This window comes from Carcharodon carcharias, chromosome 14, assembly GCF_017639515.1.
Source record: "Carcharodon carcharias isolate sCarCar2 chromosome 14, sCarCar2.pri, whole genome shotgun sequence".
Lineage (NCBI taxonomy): Eukaryota > Metazoa > Chordata > Chondrichthyes > Lamniformes > Lamnidae > Carcharodon > Carcharodon carcharias.
In genome coordinates, this window is record NC_054480.1 from 114,469,629 (window position 1) to 114,489,445 (window position 19,817).

Consider the following 19,817-nt stretch of genomic DNA (forward strand, 5'->3'; position numbering starts at 1 on the left):
AAAATTTTTTAATAAATTTGCCAGCTCAAATCGAAATATGCAGTTGCTGCAATGTTTTGTAAAGTGGTAGCAAATTGGTAAATCACACAATGAAAACTTAAGGACACTGTTGTCCTCCTTTTTTGATTTTCAATTCAGATTTTCACAGTCTACTGTTGACAGCTAAGCAACAGACTAAACAGCGTCAGATTTTATCAGTAGTTTGATCTTTCATTTAACCCTTCCCCTTATGACCTTCAGGAACAACCTAGGCAGCAACTACACAAGCCAACAAACTTGGACCGTTAAATCCACCAAGTATTGCATCCTCTACATAAATGCAAGGGAGTTATTAACACTGCTTTCCAGTCAATTGAAGTACAACCCCAACCTGATATTTTTCAGTGTCATCTTATAAAAACTAAATTACTCTGTGATATCTGTTATTTCACTCCAAACTATCATAGTCACACTCCATTAACCAAAAAAAACCAGACCCAACAAGATTACGGTACAAGAAGAATATGTTTACCATATTGAAACCAAAGGGAGAATGTTTATCAAATAGAATTTAAGATATTTGACATTACTGACTAACAATATTGTATTTGATGTCATTAATGGAAAATTTACTTCCACTGATAACTGCACAATAAAAATATCAATTGCTACTCAAGAGCAATTAGGGATGAACAATAAATGTTGGTCTTGCCAGAGGCATTCACATTCCATGAAAGAATTTTTAAAATTGCATCCATCTTTGGAATTTGTATTGCATTCAGATTTTACTCACTAGCCAAATTCTGCCACTCCAGCAAGTCAACAGTCAGCTGGTGTATTGCACGGTTTCATCCCGACAATGTGCAAATAATTTGCACAGGAGGACGTAAAGGGGAACCAGTCACATTCATTTTTCTGTAATCTTTGTTCTTGTAACATGAGCACTAAGAGGATCCAAAATGCAAGGACAAGTACAGAATGATTAGATTTGGACTGTAAAGGCTAAAAAATGTGCATTTTGGAAGTGCTTGGCAGGTCAGTTTTCTGGTTGCTTCCAACTGAACTGGTATTGTCTCAGTATAACCCAACAGATATCTGCAACATCATCGTCATAGAGACGAGATGGGGAAGGGAAGGTTCTTCCTTCTCAAACAAACATTGATAGTTACACTGACTTCAAAGTCTTGATGTTTGTTAAGAGCTGGCAGGATCCTCCAATATCAGACAATGGACACTGGCTACAGAGTGTTTTTATATGCATTGGAGAATGCGCATGCAGAGTTCTGCTCATTCCCGATTTGAGAATCAAGTGAGAAACAATATCAACTCATACCGCACAAAATTATGCCAGTGCAAAACAACTTCACCACTTAACCATTGATTTGAATCCATCTGTAATGGCACCAGGGATTGAATTAAAGCACACTCCCCTCAAAAACTCAGCTAACTTAACGACGAAAATCACAGGTTGAATTTCCTGTCTGAGCTAAACTCTCCACTGCAGCAATATTAAGATTGAAAAAGTGACCTCAATATTGGTAAGCTAAGGAGGGATGATAAGTGCCATACCTGTTAGGACACCTGCAAAATCTGCTGGAAGTATACAAGCATGAACAGAGAGTAAAATGGGTTTGTGTTTGGCTTTGATACCCCCAAAAGTCTATTAGCTCATCAACATTCATCATCAAGGCTGAACAATAAGCACTTCGGTGAAAAAACCAGAGTAAAGAAGGGTATGGAAAATTGGTAAGAATTTTTAATTAACCAAAGTTATTGCTTCATGCTTCAATTATCCACCTATTCTTCATTCCATAGCAAAATTCAAGCCCAGAAACTAAGCTTAAAAAGTGAAACAAGTAATAATGTATTAAAAGCAAAAGTACAGTGGATGCTGGAGATCTGAAATAAAAACAGAAAGTGCTGAAAAAGCTCAGCAGGTCTGGCAGCATCTGTGGAGAGAGAAATAGAGTTAGCATTTCAAGTCCAATATGACTCTTCTTTGGAACAAGTAAATCTGTATGTTCCAATGGTGTTTCAAAGAATTCCAGGCTGCACTAACCTCCACTCTAAGGACCTGACTACATGTCAAAGGCAATTAAGGCTAAAATGACAGGAATTCTTGCACAAATTATTTTCATACTTCAGAAATATTTTTCCTTTCTTTCATCTCCTGAAGGAACCTTCATCCAAAACTATCTTGATAATTGGCATTTTGAAAGGATGAGATAAAGGAGTTGAAGTGCCTTGTTTAACAGAATCTCTCATGATCCTATAGTACTCTTTAGCACCTCATCCAAGCTATTATGCATATGTTGCACATTGACATTACTTGCAGACAAGTTTGTGACAGAGAAAATTGGTTGTCTTTGTGATGGATGTTGGCCCGGAAGGATGGGGGCGGGGGTTGGGGAGGTGGGTGGAAATGGGAAGTGGAGTTAGTGTGACAAAGATAATTTATAGTGATAGTGGTTATCAAAGACAATAATTTTGCCTTCAAAATGGTCAGCTGAGAGGAGTTATGACTCATCCAAATCTCAATGTTAGTCATGCTGTCTTTTGGTCAAGGTTGCACACAGTGGTAGAACTGTGCAAGATATGCGTACACTTGGAAGTTGATTTGAATGTCTTCTGATGTTGGTAACGTTCAACATGTGGATGAGGAAGGAGGACCAACAGTTGGATCCTCAGGTGTCCTACAGGCAATGCTCTTGCTAAGAAAGAGTGGCAGCTTTCTTTTGGAGCTGTACAACAGAAGATATTCAAGGAGAATGGTGTGGTTAACTGTCAAAAGCTGCAACGAGGTTGAGGAGGAATAATATACTGCAATTACAATCATAAAATGTCATAGAAAGCTGATTAGAAGCACTTTATGGAAGAGATGGGCACAGATTTTAGTGGGGGGGTGGGGGGAGGTGGCAGGCACGACAACTCATTCAAGGACCTTGGACAGGGAATGGAGGTTGAGGTTGGAACACCAGAATACTGAGGTACTAGAGGCGTTGCGAGAAAATAAGTACATTTTGATTCAAGACTTTCACTTTGATTGTGGCTGTTCAAAGAAGTCATTTTTCATTCATATTTTAACATTCTTGGTTCATACATTGTAGACAGCAGTGCATGTCAGGGTCTGCACTTCAAAGCCAGAATAAGTGCAGAACACAATATGCTTTCCTTATTGAGTTGAAGAGGCACACAGCAGACCAGTTTGAATTACCAATGAGACACACATGAGAGCTTCACAGGAACTAGCAAGCAATGTGTACAATGCTGTGCGAATTGCTACATTGTGATCAGGGTAATATACATAATAAAACTAAATTTACAATAACAATTCTCAAATCACTTCAGAACACATTGTATGCAACAACAAAGATTAAAGCTATTACTTCTATACTACTAGTAATTCTATCACTCTGCATCTTAAATAGCAAAACACTAGGTGCTAGAAATACAAACAGAAAAAGCCAGAAATGCTCAGGTCAGGCAACATCTGTGGAGAAAGAGAAGTCAGTTGGTCAATATTTCAGGTCCAAGACCCTTTCTCAGGACTGGAAGATGCTCCGAAGGTTCCATTTCTCCTTGAAGTAAGACTATGTACAAATACTAAATTTGACTGATCAGTGATATGGCTTGTCACAAATGAGAAAAGACTGTACACTTTCAACGTTGTTTCATAGCAGTTTGTATCTTGTGCATTTGGTGATTACTGCAAAAGATGCTGAACTGTTGTAAAAACCCAATAATGTTCTTCAGGAAAGTGAATCTTCCATCTCTAACCAGGCTAATCTACATGTGATTCCAGTTACACACTACATGGTTGACTCTTAATGACGTGTAGTGGGCTAGGAAACTGTTCAGTTCAACAATTGAAATGAAACAAAAAGCTCACCATCACCTCCTCACTGGAATGTTTTCTCTGGTCAAGCGGTGATGGACAATAAATATAGCCTAGTCAGTGACAAACACTGAGTACACTGCTTAGCAAAGAAAGAATAAATTTAAATTAGCTACTGCAAAAATGGAGGCAACAGGTCAAGATGGAATAGCTGGACAATGATTCCCATTATCTATAGCTCCTACCTATGTAAATCGTGTAACTGTGTTCATTTGCTTCTTTGCTTCTTCTTTCTAACATTTGAAGAAAAAATCAATGCTCATCGATAAGCTATAGGTGGTGGAAGAGAGTGCCAGAGGCAAGGTGATTTGCAATAAGCAAGTCAGTTGTCTGCATAGTCAGGCAGTCAATTAAAGGATGCAGAATTAGCAGATAGCCATACCATTAAAACCACAACTGTTTTTATATAGTGCCTTTATTGTAGTAAAATGTCCCAAGGAGTTTCACAGGAGCACGATCAAACAAAATTTGGTACCAAGCCACATAAGGAGATATTTATGCAGATAGCCAAACATTTGGTCAACAAGTCAGATTTAAGCAACACCTAAAGGGGGAAAGAGGCAGAGACACTTAGGGAAGGAATTTTCTTTCTTTCTTTCGAGGACTGCTAGAGAATTTCTGACTTAGTCCTGTGTGATGATTTTGTAAGTTAAGGGAATCAATGCAATCCATTTATCTGTTGTTATTCAAATTTAGGTCTTACTGATTTTACTGTTTAATAAAGTGGATTTGGAGCTATAACCTGAACTGCAACCCAGCAAAAATAAAAATCAAAAATGCTAGAAACACTCAGTGGGTCCGGAGACGGAAACCGAGTTAATATTTCATATCAGTGACCCTTTGTCAGCTCTGGTTTTGTTTCTATTTCATACTTCCGGCATCTGCAGCATTTTGTTCTTGTAAAGTCGAAAAGGACTATTCGTCCATCAGTTGGAGAACTTCAGATTTACTAATTCCAGTATATTCATCATGGTAAACAGGGTTTTCTTCACACAGGATACAGAAACTCACACTTCGTTTGGAAACAGACTTTGCACTGCACAAGTGAGCAATATCTGGAGAATGACGGAGTTGTAGAAGTTATTTTACTTATACCAAAATCAACCTTGACCTGTCCAGGGACAGGTGTTTTAGATGCCAGAAAAGTTGCCCAAAGGAAAATCCAGGCTGCATTCACAGCAAAAAAATGAATTCATTCCCCATTAAGTATCATGTGCAAAAGTAAACAGAAACAAGTTACCTTTTTCTGTACATAATTGTAGTTGCCAGATTGCGACTTTGCTGGCTTAATTTTCTACGCTCAACCCTGTTCACACAGGGAAAATGCATTTCACATTGAGGCATCATGAAAACTGATAAAATGCACACACAATAGCATCATAAAGTAAACTTATGCTATTCAAAATTTCAATTTCAATCTGATTTAAAATTTGGAGGCTTCTTTGATTTGGGTCTCCAACCTTCAAGTAGAAAGTAGCAACTTTAACAACAAACAGAAATTAGGACCTTGCTCCATCAAAAGAGGCACAGCAGCAAATTGTTCTCAGACTCCTTCATGTTGAGTTATTCTTAAACCAGTAGCACTTGCTGCAAAGTTACTAAAGAACCAGTTTCAAAACTCTAAAGATTAGCACATACTTACCATAATTTACACCTCCAAATCATCACCCCCTACTATTTCCAAATTTGACTTTAAAAATCACACTATATTTAAATGTGCAGGCAACATTAGTTGTGGCATCCTGCTCCTAAACCACAAAGCCACACTTCACACCCATTAAAACTATCTGGGTTACCACAGAGAGATATTAGAAGGTGAGAGGTTTACCCTGTCTAATCAGAGAAACTTGTATTTTGCAGAAAATGTCTAATACTACAACTGCTTCCCATCAACTACTCACATTCTCATTTATAAACTTAAATAATCGTTCCTTAGGATCTACAAAGGACAAATAAATCAAAACAGGAATGAGGAAGAGTCCATCGTCAATTACACAAAGAGGTGGCACAATTGACATGTGAAAGCAGGATTCTGAGGTGCTACTTGTGCAATATGAAAGTTATTCTCCATATTATTGAAGGTAACTGTTTTCCCCATTTTACTCCGCCTTCAGCTACTGCCTGAACTGTTCCATGGGTGACAACATTTCTCTGGTACCGCACCTAAATGGTGATTGTTCCCTTTTAGGCCTAGACTATGAATACCAACAGGAAATGGACACTTTCCAGCAAAGGTGACAGTGATCTGGAGTGTGAATTCTGGTGACTTTTTACTTGTCTAGGGACATTGCACAGCATCCCAATTACTGGCTAGCTAAAATTAGCAAACAGGAAATTAAACTAGGATTTTCTGATGTGTATGATTTAATGCTACTGCTCATGTTACCTTTATCCACAGGCCACCGAAAAAACATATTCTGCAATACTCAGGCCATACCTGAAGTACATTAAATTTAGGAAAGCTCAATGCATCATTGCACAAGATAGCAACAAGTGTCCTTTTATCAGAGAAATGTTAACACACAAAACACCTATTAAGTCAGGCACTTAAAATGGACACGTTAAATAATTTTATTGAACATAATTTTCCAAACAGAAATGAAAAGCAAGGGGGACATATTGTAGACAGTTATATAACAGGTTCAGACAGTCTTGAAAATAATCATCTCCCTATATCAGATGTTATGCTACTATCACAGTTTCAAATGTGTTGCAGCAGAGAAAATAAATCTTATATCAATGAAGAGACTGCCAGCCTTTATTTAAAAGTGAGCGAGACTGAGAACAGATATTTTCTACAGCATTTTCCTACGTGCAACATCATGAATGATGAGTATGGTCAGAAAGTGTACATACATTTGCAAAAGTGTTCTTAAGCTGCCTCTAACCAGCAGTTCTAAAGCAAAGAAACATGTGAACTAATGAATATAAAGGCAACAGTATCATGGGCACAATAACTGAATTCTAGAGGAGAGATGACTGCAACTACCCTTGACATTGTAGCATTCAACTAAGCATTGAACAAAGAAACCAGAGGTCAGTAGGGACTAGGAGAACGCTCTTAAGTGCCTGGAGTCATATCTGACACAAAGGAAAATGGCGGTCGTTATTGGAGGCCAATCATTTCACCGATGCAAGAGTTCCTCAGGCCCAAGTATCTTACACTGCTTCTTCAGTAGCCTATCATCCATCACAAGTCACAGGTGAAGATGTTTGTGATAACTGCACACTATTCCACACTCCCTGCCCCACATGCAAGGCCGCATTATCAATCCTTCCAAATCTTCTCCATTGTATATTCCCTTCATTTTACTAGCAGTGGCATAGTTTTCAACCATCATAACCCTAAACTTCAATTCTCTTTTGAAATCCTGCCACATTCAAAACCTTCCTCAAAACCCATTTTTTCAAGCAGGCCTTTATGCATCTCCCTTAACCCACATTTTAACTTTTCCCTGATGTTCAGTTTCTCCCTCACCTCCTATGAAACATCCTGGGTCATTTACTATATAAACTTACTAATAGCTGGAAATTGTGTACAAAATCATGAACAACTTTGCTAGAGTAAATAACGAGAAACTGTTTCCAGTGGCAGAAGAGTTGGTAAACAGGGGTCAAAGATTTAAAGTGATGAGCAAAGAGCTAGAATTGTTCTTTCTAACGTGAGTTGTTGTGATCTGGAAGGCACTGAATAAAACTTTCAAAATACATGAAGGGAAAAAAATTACAGGGTCATGTGGAAGGATGACAGGTGTAGGACTAATTAGGTAGCTCTTTCAAAAAGATACTATAGACATAATGGGCTCAACAGTCTCCTTCTGCGCCACATCATTTTGATTCCATAAGCTTTCAGAGTGGAAATATCACACGATTCTTGTTATACTAAGGATTCCGATCCATTATATAAGTGCTTTTGATGGACATATGCCAGTGAAGTCGGAATCCTTCAAGAGCCTATCACATGATAATTGTATTGGTGTAGTAATTCCAGTTTCTATTTTGTAATTAGGCATTAAAAATGTGATACAAACTTCAATTGCACAGTACTAGGATTATGATACTACATCAATTTCTCAGTTTTACAATAATTGAACTAACTAGATGCACTGTGTCCACTGTCCTGTAAATGATTAGAACATAATGCTATGTTTTTTAAATTAAAAAACTGCAGAATTTTCTTTAAAATATATTTAACTTGGTAGTACCAGGATACCAAAAAATTGCTACAATTGTCAGAATCTTTCAGACATGAGAGCTATCATAACCTCAATGTATGTCCAAACCAGTTTGAAAAAGTCACTAAAACTAAATTAGGTCTTGTTTTGAATACTGTGCACTACAACTCCAACCTTACCTCCGTCTACCATACTTCCCTAGATCACTCACTAATCAGTACTTAATTACTGTACATATAACCTCCTTTGAGGATAAAATTTCTACCACAGGCTCTTAACCAAATTTTCAGTTGATTTGTGAAAGGGTATTTCTAGCCTCTTTTTGATGTACCTTGACCAAAAGAAATAGGCTTTCTCCTCCAATAAACCTTTAATTTTACCACATTTCATGGACAGGATGTGGTGGAAAGGCAGTTATGCAATAAGTTCACATGCATTCATGGAACTATATGAAATGACTTTTGGGGAGGAAGTTTAAGACCGGGCGCAAGGAGGCCATCTCCGATCGGCACCCCCAATCAGGGTCGCGCCACCATTTTACATGGGTGGGCCAATTAAGGCCTGCCCAGCGTGATGTCCACACGGGAGCGCTATGCGCTCCCTGTGCATGGGAGGGGGGATTGCCTGAGCCGAGAGTGCGCTTTTTTGTGCGCATGCAAATGCTGCCTCAGGGAGATCAGCTCTACAGTAAAAAATCTTAAAAATAGAGAAAAAAAAATTCCCTGACATGTTCCCTCATGTGGCACTGTCATGTCCATCACTTTTAAATACAGTTCAATTACATTTTTTAAAACTTACATGACACCTCATCCCGCCCATGGATGAGGTTTCATGTCTTTTCTAATGCTTGCCAGGGCTCCTGGCCTGGCCTGTCTGCCAAACTTAAGAGGCATTAATTACTTTAATGACTCTGTCAATGGCCTCAATTGGAGTACAATACCAAATTAATGATATAGCTTTATCTTTAAATGTTATACACACCCTTTAATAAAATCTAAGAGTGTATGATTGAATAAAAAATATTCTAAACAGAGTTTCAAAGCTACTAATCCATTTAACAAGGAAAACCAAATCTGAAATTATCTAGAATAGTGACAATTTTGTTTATTTGGATTAGTCCTAAAACATAAATCGTATGTTGATGTAAGCCTGAAAAGCTCCAGTTTCAAGAGTTGTCTTTTCAAAAATTCTCCCCTAATCCAGAAAACCTAATTACATAATATGTAGTAAAATAAGTAAACCAAACAAAATACAAAATCAGCTTATCAATCTAATCTAGTTTTTAGTGAGTTATGTTTTTTCTGAATTAATGTGTTTTCATAATCATATTTGTAATTTCTTATCCAGATGGATCAAGAAACAGCTACACTTTTCTCTCAACACATAACTGCTTTGTACAAGCATCCGTTTTCTATTGTTGAAGGCTCCACTGTCAGCATCTTCATGATGTTGCAAATAGCCCACAAGAAACAAAGAATCAATTACATCCGCAGAATCCAAGGTGATATTTTCAAGCATCATTATACTTTGATCCACATGGACTCTATTTTTAATTGGATGTGCAACATAAACAGCTTTTAGCTTCACTTTCCACAAAAGTGTAATAGATTGTCTCCTGATAAATTTTAATATATCTTATTCATATCTCAGTCTAACACTTCTGTGCAGTACTATAAAGATGTCCTCTTTAGAATGGGATGTTAAACTGATGTTAATTGTCTGCTCTCTAAGATGGACATAAAAGATCCCATGGCACAATTCAAAGAAGAGCAGGGAAGTGCTCCCTGATACCCTGGCCAACATTTAGCCCTCAACTACTAACTAAAACAGATAATTTGGTCATTCGTTCCTTGCTGCTTGTGGGAACTTGCTGTACGCAGTTTTGGCTTTTGCATTTATTACACTGGCTGCATTTCAAAGTTTTCATAGGCTGTGAAGTGCTTTGGGACATCTTGAGATCATGGACACACTATATACATGGAATTTTCAGCACAGAAACAGGATATTCAGCCCAACAAGTCTACGTCAGTGTTTATGCTTCTAACGAGCCCCAGACCTCGTCATCTAATCCCATCAACATGTCTGTCTGTTCCTTTCTCCCTCATGTGTTTATCTAGCATCTCATTAAATGCATCTATGCTAGTCAACCTACTCCCTGTGGTAGCAAGTTCCATGTTTTATCTACTCTGGGTAAATCCTGCATTCCATAAAGAATTAATTTGTGACCATCTAATACTTATGGCCCCTACGTTATTTTTAAAATTCATTCATGGGGTGTGAGCACCACTGGCTAGGCCAGCATTTATTGCTCATCCCTAATTGCCCTTGAGAGGGTGGTGGTGAGCTGTCTTCTTGGACCACTGCAGTCCATGTGGCGTAGGGAGGAGGTGGTTCCAGGATTTAGGCTCAGTGACACTGAAAAAATAGCAATATATTTCCAAGTCAGGATGAAGAGTGACTTGGAGGAGAACTTCCAGGTGGTGGTGTCCCCATCTGTCTGCTGCCCTTGTCCCTCTAGATAGTAGCAGTCGTCTGGGTTTGGAAGGTGCTGCCTAAGGAAGCTTGGTGAGTTCCTGTAGTGCATCTTGTAGAAGGTACACACTATTGCCACTGTGTTGGTGGTGGAGGAAGTGGATGTTTGTGGATGGGGTGTCAATCAAGCAAGCTGCTTTGTCCTGGATGGAGTCAAGCTTCTTGAGTGTTGTCGGAGCTGCATTTATCCAGGCAAGTGGAGAATATTCCATCACATTCCTAACTTGTGCCTTGTAGGTGGTGGACAGGCTTTGAGGAGTCAGGAGGTGAGTTACTCCCCATGGGATTCATAGCCTCTGACCTGCTCTTGTAGCCACAGTATTTACATAGCTAGACCCGTTCAGTTTCTGGTCAATGGCAACCCCCAGGGAATTGATAGTGGAGGATTCAGCGATGGTAGTGCCATAGAAAGTCATGGGACGATGGTTAAATTCTCTCTTGTTGGAGATGTTCATTGCCTGGCACTTCTGTGGCGTGGGATATTACTTGCCACTTGTCAGCCCAAGCCTGGTTATTGTCCAGGCCTTGCTGCATTTGGACATGGACTGCTTCAGAATCTAAGGAGTTGCGAATGGTGCTGAACATTGTGCAATCATCAGCAAACATCCCCACTCCTGACCTTATGATGGAAAGTAGGTCATTAATGAAGCAGTTGAAGATGGTTGGGCCTAGGACACTACCCTGAGGAACTTCTGCAGTGATGCCCTGGAACTGAGATGTCTGACCTCCAACAACCACAATGATCTTCCTTTGTGCTAGGTATGACTCCAACCAGTGGAGAGTTTTCCCTCTGATTCCCATTGACTCCATTTTTGCTAGGACCTTTCGATGCCATACTCAGTCAAATGCTGCCCTGATGTCAAGGGCAGTCAACCTCACCTCATCTAGTCATCCCAGAAAGCTGAAACACCTCTTCTACATCTACCCTATCAAAAATTTTCATATTCTAGAAGATTTCCATCAGGTCACAACTCAGCCTTCCTTTTCTGGAGAAAAAAAGTCCCTGCATGTTCAATCTTTCATGATAGGCATAAGCTCTCAGTTCTGGCATCATTCTGATAAATCTTCCTGCAACTTCTCCAGTGCCTCTATATCCTATATATAGTATGGAGGCCAGAACTGTTCACAGTTTTCCAAGTGTAATCGAACCAAGATTGTAAACAAGTCTAACACAACTTCCTCTGCTTTTCAATTATTTGCCTCTAGAAATGAACCCCAGTGTTAGATGTTTTTGTTTTAAAATGGTTTAATAAACTTTTTTTTTGCAACTTTTTATGTTGTGTGCATTAGGCACTTAAGATCCCTAGAAGTGCATGTCCTTATCCCTCTAGGGGGTTGGGGCTATTTTCCTTAGAGGAAAGGATGCTGAGAGGCTTGATAGAAGTATTCAAGATCCTGAGGGATATGGACAGGATAAATAGTGAGAAACTGTTCCTGCTAATGGAGTATCAAGAACTAGAGGGCATAGATTCAAAATAATTGGCAAAAGGAGTAAAAGTGATGAGGTAAAATTTTTTCACCCAAAGGGTGGTTGGAGTCTGGAATGAACTTCCTGAGGGTGGTGAAGGCAGGCTCAATAGAGGTATTTTTAAAAGGAATTGGGTGGCTATCTGAAAAGAAAGAATGTGCAAGGTTACAGGAATAAGGCACAGGAATGGTACTAGGTAGAATGCTCTTTCAGAGAGCCAATGCAGACTCAATGGGCTGAATGGCCTCCTTCTGCACTGTAAAGATTCTGTGATGTACTACTTCAAACTTATCTATACAAAAGTTCATAAATGCATATGAATATATATTTTCTTCCATTAAACTGTCAGCACCATCTTATAAAAATTTAAAGAACTTGTTTTTCTCTCCCTCAGATGATTCAATGAGTCTATCGTGTGAGCAGAAGCATGGAAAGTAGGATAATTCCATGTTTCAATCCTGGTCTGCGTTGAGCTACTGATCTAGGACTGCATTTAGGGCACTATAATAATTGATTTTTATGCCCAGGTAAAGTACAGAATACTTTGGCTAAGGCTTTGCTCCTGATCACTATCCAGTAGTCAGTGCTGGAACAACAGACGTAAACTGGATGGGTTCAATGTGATATGTCTGTTTGGCTGCCAAACAGGGGTTCTTTTTTCTAAATTCATAATGGGTGCTGGCAAGGCCAGCATTTATTGTCATCCAAATACAATTGAGTGGCTTGTTAAGCTAATTCGGAGGGCAGTTAAGAGCCAACCACATTGCTGTGGGTCAGTAGTCACATATAGGTCACAAAGGGTAAGGACAGCAGATATACTTTCCTAAAGGACATGAATGAACCAAATGAGTTTTTAACAACCACCCAGTAGTTTCATGGTCACTTAGTACAGTTACTAGCTTTTTTTATTTCAGATTTACTTAATTAACTGAATTTGAATACCTCATCTAATGCAGTAGGATTTGAACTCGTGTCTCCGGATCATTAGTCCAGGCCTTTAGATTACTAATATAGTGGTTATGTCACTAGGCGAATATACCATCTATTGACCTTTCCTGTCAAAGCTCACAAGCTTTGGCAACTTGGGTGAAACGTCAATCTGCAACAGTTACTCATAGAATTGTACCTCAGCAAGCAGGCAGTACAGGGAGGCAAGTCAGCTATGGGGAGGGAGGTGTGGCAGTACCACCAAGGCGAGAAAAAACAAATTAACACCATTCTTAGGAAATGTTAGAGGTGATGTTTTCAATGCAGTCCTTACACAATTCAGGAAGTACATTACATATATACAATTCTTATTTCAGCTCCACTATTGGAGTCAAATTAAAACATAATCCTGTGCTATAAACCACTCAATTTGTTGCTGCTCCTTATCACAAGTCATCCATTCCTATCATCCCACTATATTAACCATGACTACCACAAAGCAATAATGATTTTAAAAACTACCAATGCTAAAAGTCAATAAAAATTTAAAAAATGTTGGAAATGCACAATGGGTCAATCAATATACAAAAGGGAAGAAAGCTTAATGTATCAGGTTTCTCTGATGTACAGTTCTACCTGAAACACTAACTAGAGCTCTTAAAACCTGAAATATTAACCTATCATTCTCTTTTGGATCTTGATTGACCAACATTTCCAACTTATTCTAATACCACAATCATCTCTGTTCTTTTTGGTAATTTGAAAGCACCAATTCTTCACTATTTAACATCAACTTGCTGACACAATTCACTGCAAACACATTATTTCATAATCACAAGCTCTGGGCCAATACATTCAACATGAGCAAATACTGGAATGGCATTAGTCAACAGAGATTGAAGAATTTGCAATACATTTGAGAAACCAAACAATGACCCCCACAACTGAGACATAATCATCTTACAAGACCGAGCAAACAGTAGCAGCTGGATTCCTTTTGCAGTCATGGATTGAACTCTAGTCCCGGCACTGCAATTTGAGTATGCATGACCTCATTGGTCATTCTAAAATAAAGAAACCAGGGAAGAAATTAGGGAAAAAAATACAATTGAAATGAACAATAGTCACTATTAAAATCAACTAAATCCCTTTGACATATATAGACTTTGTTGACAATTAAGTTGTATTATTCTCACAAGAAGCAGAACTAAATCAATATCACACCTCAAAGCTTCTATGACTTTGGTAACTAAGATTGTTAAAATACAAAACAACAGAAACAAACGTAGATCCTTGCTGCCATCAATCATTAATTCCTGGAATTCACTGAGGAACATTCAACCCACAATATTGCACTAAATCCTCAAAAAAACATGGAGCAAGCATCATTTTAGTAATTAATGATCAAGTCAGAGCTCCCCATTACAGTTTCCTTGTTGATTTGTCAGTGTCATCAGTAGGATGATGCAGCAAATTCATACAAATGCTCTTTAGTTGTTGCCATAAACTAATACACTTTAATGTTGTGCTATGTTCTTACATGATGCTTTTCAGTCAGCACCTCAAATTAGAGACAATATTTAGATCTGTACTGTCAGATGTTTTTTCACAGTTCAATTAGACAGAGTATGTCTATCTTGCATATCTGCTATTACATTTTACTGACAATGGATTAAGTTATGCTTTAATCAATGCAGAGCAACAAGAAAAAAATATGCAAATAATATGAGATTTTAATATAAGAAAGGATTTTAAAGTTGAGCTCCTATTGAATGAAGCCAGATGCAGTTGGTCTACAAATCCTGAGCATACACACACTCACGTCTATTTAATGGAATCTAAATAAACTTGACAGGAAAAGAGAGTTCTATATAATGAAGTGTCAGCCAAGTGTTGCTAACTGCCATAATGAAATGGATGGGGTAAGCAGCAAATTCAGTTACAGTAAACAGGTTCCTCAAATTGAAACCACTCCATCTTGGCACCAAGTCAGAGCCACTGTAAAACTGCAAAAAATGCTGCACTTTCTGCTTCTTCAGGTCGAGACTAACCAGGCAACAACTGCAGAATTTTCTGCAAATGATCTGGAATTAAAATTTGTACAAATGTCAGGCTTGGCTCAAACAATGGCACTGCTGGCTGTAATTCAGGAGGATGTAGAATTAAACCCCACTCCATTGAGAGCGTACTTCATTGTCGGAGGTCTCATCATTCCAATGAAACATTAAACCGAGGCCTCGCCTGCCCTCAGAGGTGGATGCAAAATGTCCAATTGCACTACTCAAATCAGAGCAGAGTTCTCCTGGTTTTCTGACCAATACTTATCACTCAATCAACACCACAAAAAATATTAAATGGGTATTCATCCCCTTACGCATTGTGGGGCAGTTTTTTCTCAAACTAACTACACTTTAAAAGTAACAAATTAATTGTAGAATGCTTTGGGGCATCATAGAAATACATGCACATGATATAAATGCAAGTACTTTCTTTCAAATGAAATTAATGGAATTAGTGAGCAGGTCGCATATTACAGAAAAGTTAAAAACACAACAGCACTCATCTTATCGAAAATAAAAACCAAACCAGTCATCATTTGAAAGGAGGAAAGGTTAACTTTATTGGTTGGGTCAAACCTGAAATGATAACTTCTTTTTTCCTCCAGGTGATAAGCAATAAGCTATGCACATTCAGAATTTAAGGTTTCTTATCCTCTTGCCATTTTAATACACACCATCCTTTCACACCATTTCTCCTGGAAATGGTTGACTGTCTCTTCCTCAGACACTACCTATGCTCCTGGAAGCTCCTCAAAAATGAACATTAAGAAACACATATCAATCTTTCTTTCACTTTCTTCAGGTTATCACTATGTCAGTAGCAAAAGGGAATCATTACCCCAATAATATTTGACAAGTCAATGTAGCATATGACTATGTAGACTTTCACAAATAACGCTCTGATAGTCACAATGGGTTACAGATCACAACAAAAGGATACTATAAGCATAAGGATTATCCAATTCGTTTTCACAATATTCAATACAGAGATAAAATAAGTATCACATCGTATAGTTTTAGGAATGAGTGGGAGAATGTGACTAAGATATTCTCTCTCTTTTAGGTGTTGAAGGGCCAGCCGTATTCCAGTATCTTTTGTTTTTCAAAAGATTTGTTTTTCTTCATTAAGAACTAGTTTAACTGCTAGTAACAATGAAGGAGGAGAACATCCGCCTCTGTTGCCATCATGCATATTAACCTTTACATATTTTTAAAGCTGAGAACAGGTCACCACCCACATCCTGCCCCACTCAGCCATCACTCTTGCCTTCACCATCTCCCTGTTCCCAAATTATATCAAAATATTCTATCTTGTTTACAAATCCTTCCAAGGGCTCTCCTTGTCCTACCCTATCTCTACCCCCCAAATCCTTGAGTCCCTTCATGCATTCTGGTCTTCTGACACTGAACTCTTTTTTCTTTGCTACAATATTGGTAGCAGAACTTACATGTATCTCACCACTTTTAAACTTTTCATTCTGCCTTCCTATTTTCAAAAAGCCTCCTCAAAATCTCTCTCTCCATTTGTCCCCCTTGAAGCACCCTATGAGGTTCACATTAAAGGTGCTTTATAAGAGCATGTTATTGTTGTCAAGCTCAGAAAATCTACCCTATAGCACCGAAAATATATTACTATAGAAATATCTGGTTTAGTCACTTCATTTATCTTTTCTTGCTATTGCAATAATGCTTCTTCCTGAAATTCAGGGACATTAGCTGAGATATATATTTATTAAGATAAAAACAATTATCTTTCATAGCATAAAACTGTAGATTGTTTTTTGAATCTTCAGAACCTACCTACTATATTATTATTAAATCAAAAGACATCAAAATCATTTCTATACAGAGATAAAATAAGTTTCACACACAATTCTATATGAGCCCATCACGTTAATTGGTTAGTGTCAGGAAGTTACAAATTTTAGGAGAAAAATTATTTGCACATTTCTCCAATGAAATATATACATCATTCCAAAAGCAGTCTGATGCAAGATTGATTTGAAATAATCACGTCAGTACATTAAGGGGCTTTTCAAACTGGGATCCATGGGCTCTTCAGGGCTCCTGGGTCATTATAGTTTTGCACTGAATGACTTATTAGCAGATTATTTGTTACTGTATACAAACAACCCAATTTTGCAATGGCACAGTGGTATTGTCACAGGACTAGTAATCCAGTAGACCTAGGGTAATGCTCTGGGGATTCAGGTTCAAATCCCACCAAGGCAGATGGTGAAATCTGAATTCAATAAAAATCTGGAATTAAAAGTCTAATGATGACCATGGATGATAATGATGACCATTGTCAATTGCTGTAAAAGCCTAAAAACCCATCTGGTTCACAAATGTCCTTTAGGCAAAGAAATCTGCTGTCCTTACCTGGTCTGGCCTACATGTGACTCCAGGACTAGAGCAATGTGGTTGGCTCTTAAATGTCCCCTGAACAAGGGCAATAAATGCTGGCCTAGCCAGCGATGCCCACATATTGATTGAATCAATAAAAAGAAAGCTGATTCTGCCTTTTGAAAACAAGGAGAAATGGTCTCTCAATGTGTATTGATACTTTTAGGGTGCTCCACGGAAAAACATAACAAGACAACAAACATACATTTAACACAAGCAATCCGAAAGACGAATGAATATTATTTCACAGATCCCAGTTTACGTTATAAACATTCCTGATGGGCAAACAGTATTCCACCTGCCCTAATGTAATGCCCTTCACATCAAACCAGGGTGCCAGCGGCATAGTGCGTTCGTAACTAATGCCACAAATACATGGAATGGTTGATGCAGTCCTGACCTTTTCATTTTATTAATCTACCTACTTGTTTTTTGAGACATTTCCTTCTGTGCAATTTGGTCATTTTGAGAAGACGGGGCAGTGTCAGGTTCATTTCATGATTCCCACCCCACCCCCCCCCCCCCCACCCCCGAATATTTAAAGCACTTTTAATGTGCAAGGTGTCTTAACACTATGTGGCAATACTGCAGAGGGTATCCGTTCAAGCAGCAGAGTGAGGGAGCTGCGAAACCCCACGTCAGCTGAGCATTCGATAGAAAGAGGCTTACGATGCGGTTACATACCCCACCCCCTCACATCAACCCCCACCCCCCTAGTAGTTGAATGCATCTGGGGGAAGGAGAGGGAATGTGGCTGCTCCGATCCTGGAGTCTGCAAACCTTCCACCGACCCTTACCCCCTTAATGGGGATATGATGGGAGCTGCAGCCCAAGTCCTGGGGGCAAAGCACCTGGCCCCCTTAAATGCGATAAGCGTCCGCTCCAGCACCGAGCCTGCCATGATAACAACCCCTGACTGACTGATCTATTATTCTAACACCAACACCCGCACCCCCCACCCCCCCTCCACCCCCCCCCCCCCCCCCCCGCCAAAAAAAACCCCGCTCTTACCTAACGGGCACAAATCGCCCTCCGCTCCTGCAATTGCCGCCTCCTCAGGCGCCGGCCCTTCACTCTCCCCTCCAGCCTCCGTCGGCGCTCCGTCCGGTTCCATTCAGTCCCCGACAGGTTTTAATATTTAATAATGGGGGGGGGGGGAATTCCGCGAACGAAAGAATTTATTTATTCCCCCCAAAAAAATAAAAATAACTGGATCTGATTGCAATTTTTATTTTAAATAAAAAATCACTGTTTGTTTGTGCCCAGCGCGCGAGCTTTGTCACGGGCGCCGCTCTTCATTCACTCTCCCCCCCCCCCCCCCCCCCCGTTCAGTAACGGCCACCCGGCTCCTCTCACCGGCAACAAAAACATCAGCAGAGCCCGCGGCCGCCTCGTCACTGCTCTGTGTGCACCAAAACCCATCGCGTCATCGCTCGCGTCATCGCATTCAGGTATTCGTTTCCCAATAACGTCATTCTTTTTTGAGCTGGTAAATGACATCACAGTCCATATCCCAGGTTTGCCATTGGCCCTCCAGGAATTGGAAGATTAATTTATTTATTTTTCCCTGAGATGTGGGCCTTGCTGGCATGGCTAGCATTTAATGCCCATCCCTAATTGCCCTCAGAACAGAGTGGCTTGCTGGACCATTTGAGAGGGCAGTTGAGAGTCCACCACATTGCTGTGGGTCTGGAGTTACATGTAGGCCAGACTAGCTAAGGACAGCAGATTTCCTTCCCTAAAGGGCATTAGTGAACCAAATGGTTTTTAAAACAATTGATGACAGCAACTTTCAATTCCAGATTTTATTAATTGAATTTCAATGGTGAGATTTGAACCCATACACCCAGAGTATTAGCCTAGGTCACTGGATTATTACACCAGTGACATTGCCACTACACCACCATCTTCCCACCCTGAGTCAGTGCAAGCAACTCAGATTAGCATTCAAAAACAATTGTCCTATTTTCCCCATTTTCTTTGAAGATTCATTTATTCATTTTTAAAATACAAGAATTGAGGTGAAAGGGTGTTTGAATCATCCAATTGAGTCATGAAGGGTATATTGAGTTTCCAGTTGGCCTGGGTAAGACACTATGCCATGAGGATGGACATATTGGGTTGACCAATGGCTGGAGTACGTGGGCAGGTCAGTGGAATGTGGGACATCAGGCAATGAAACTTTTAGGAATACATCCAACCACAGTTGTCATATTTCCAGGTGACATCTGAATACCCTTTGGTTCACACTGATGTTAAAAGTCATGCCCTTTTCCATGTGAAGTTATTTAGAAACTTGTATTTCACTACTTTCACAGTCTTTGCTGGAGGTGCTTGTTCATGCAGGGATAGCATTCCACTTGACAGAACTATTA

The 19,817-nt window shown here is 39.3% G+C and overlaps 1 protein-coding gene across 6 annotated transcripts in view; it reads right to left on the bottom strand.

The window, feature by feature from the left end:
- The window catches only part of LOC121287624 (phosphatidylinositol 4-phosphate 5-kinase type-1 gamma-like), a 93,859-nt gene extending 75,136 nt beyond the window's left edge, over positions 1-18,723 (bottom strand). For 5 of the 6 annotated variants that reach the window (XM_041205552.1, XM_041205553.1, XM_041205556.1 and 2 more), the window contains exon 1: positions 18,454-18,723. In XM_041205552.1, coding sequence (XP_041061486.1) covers positions 18,454-18,556 — 103 coding nt within the window. In that variant the 5' untranslated portion in view covers positions 18,557-18,723. Of the gene's footprint in view, positions 1-13,940; positions 14,043-18,453 lie in introns of those variants that run through there. The other variant, XM_041205555.1, reaches the window with a different exon arrangement.
- Positions 18,724-19,817: the final 1,094 nt, after the last annotated feature.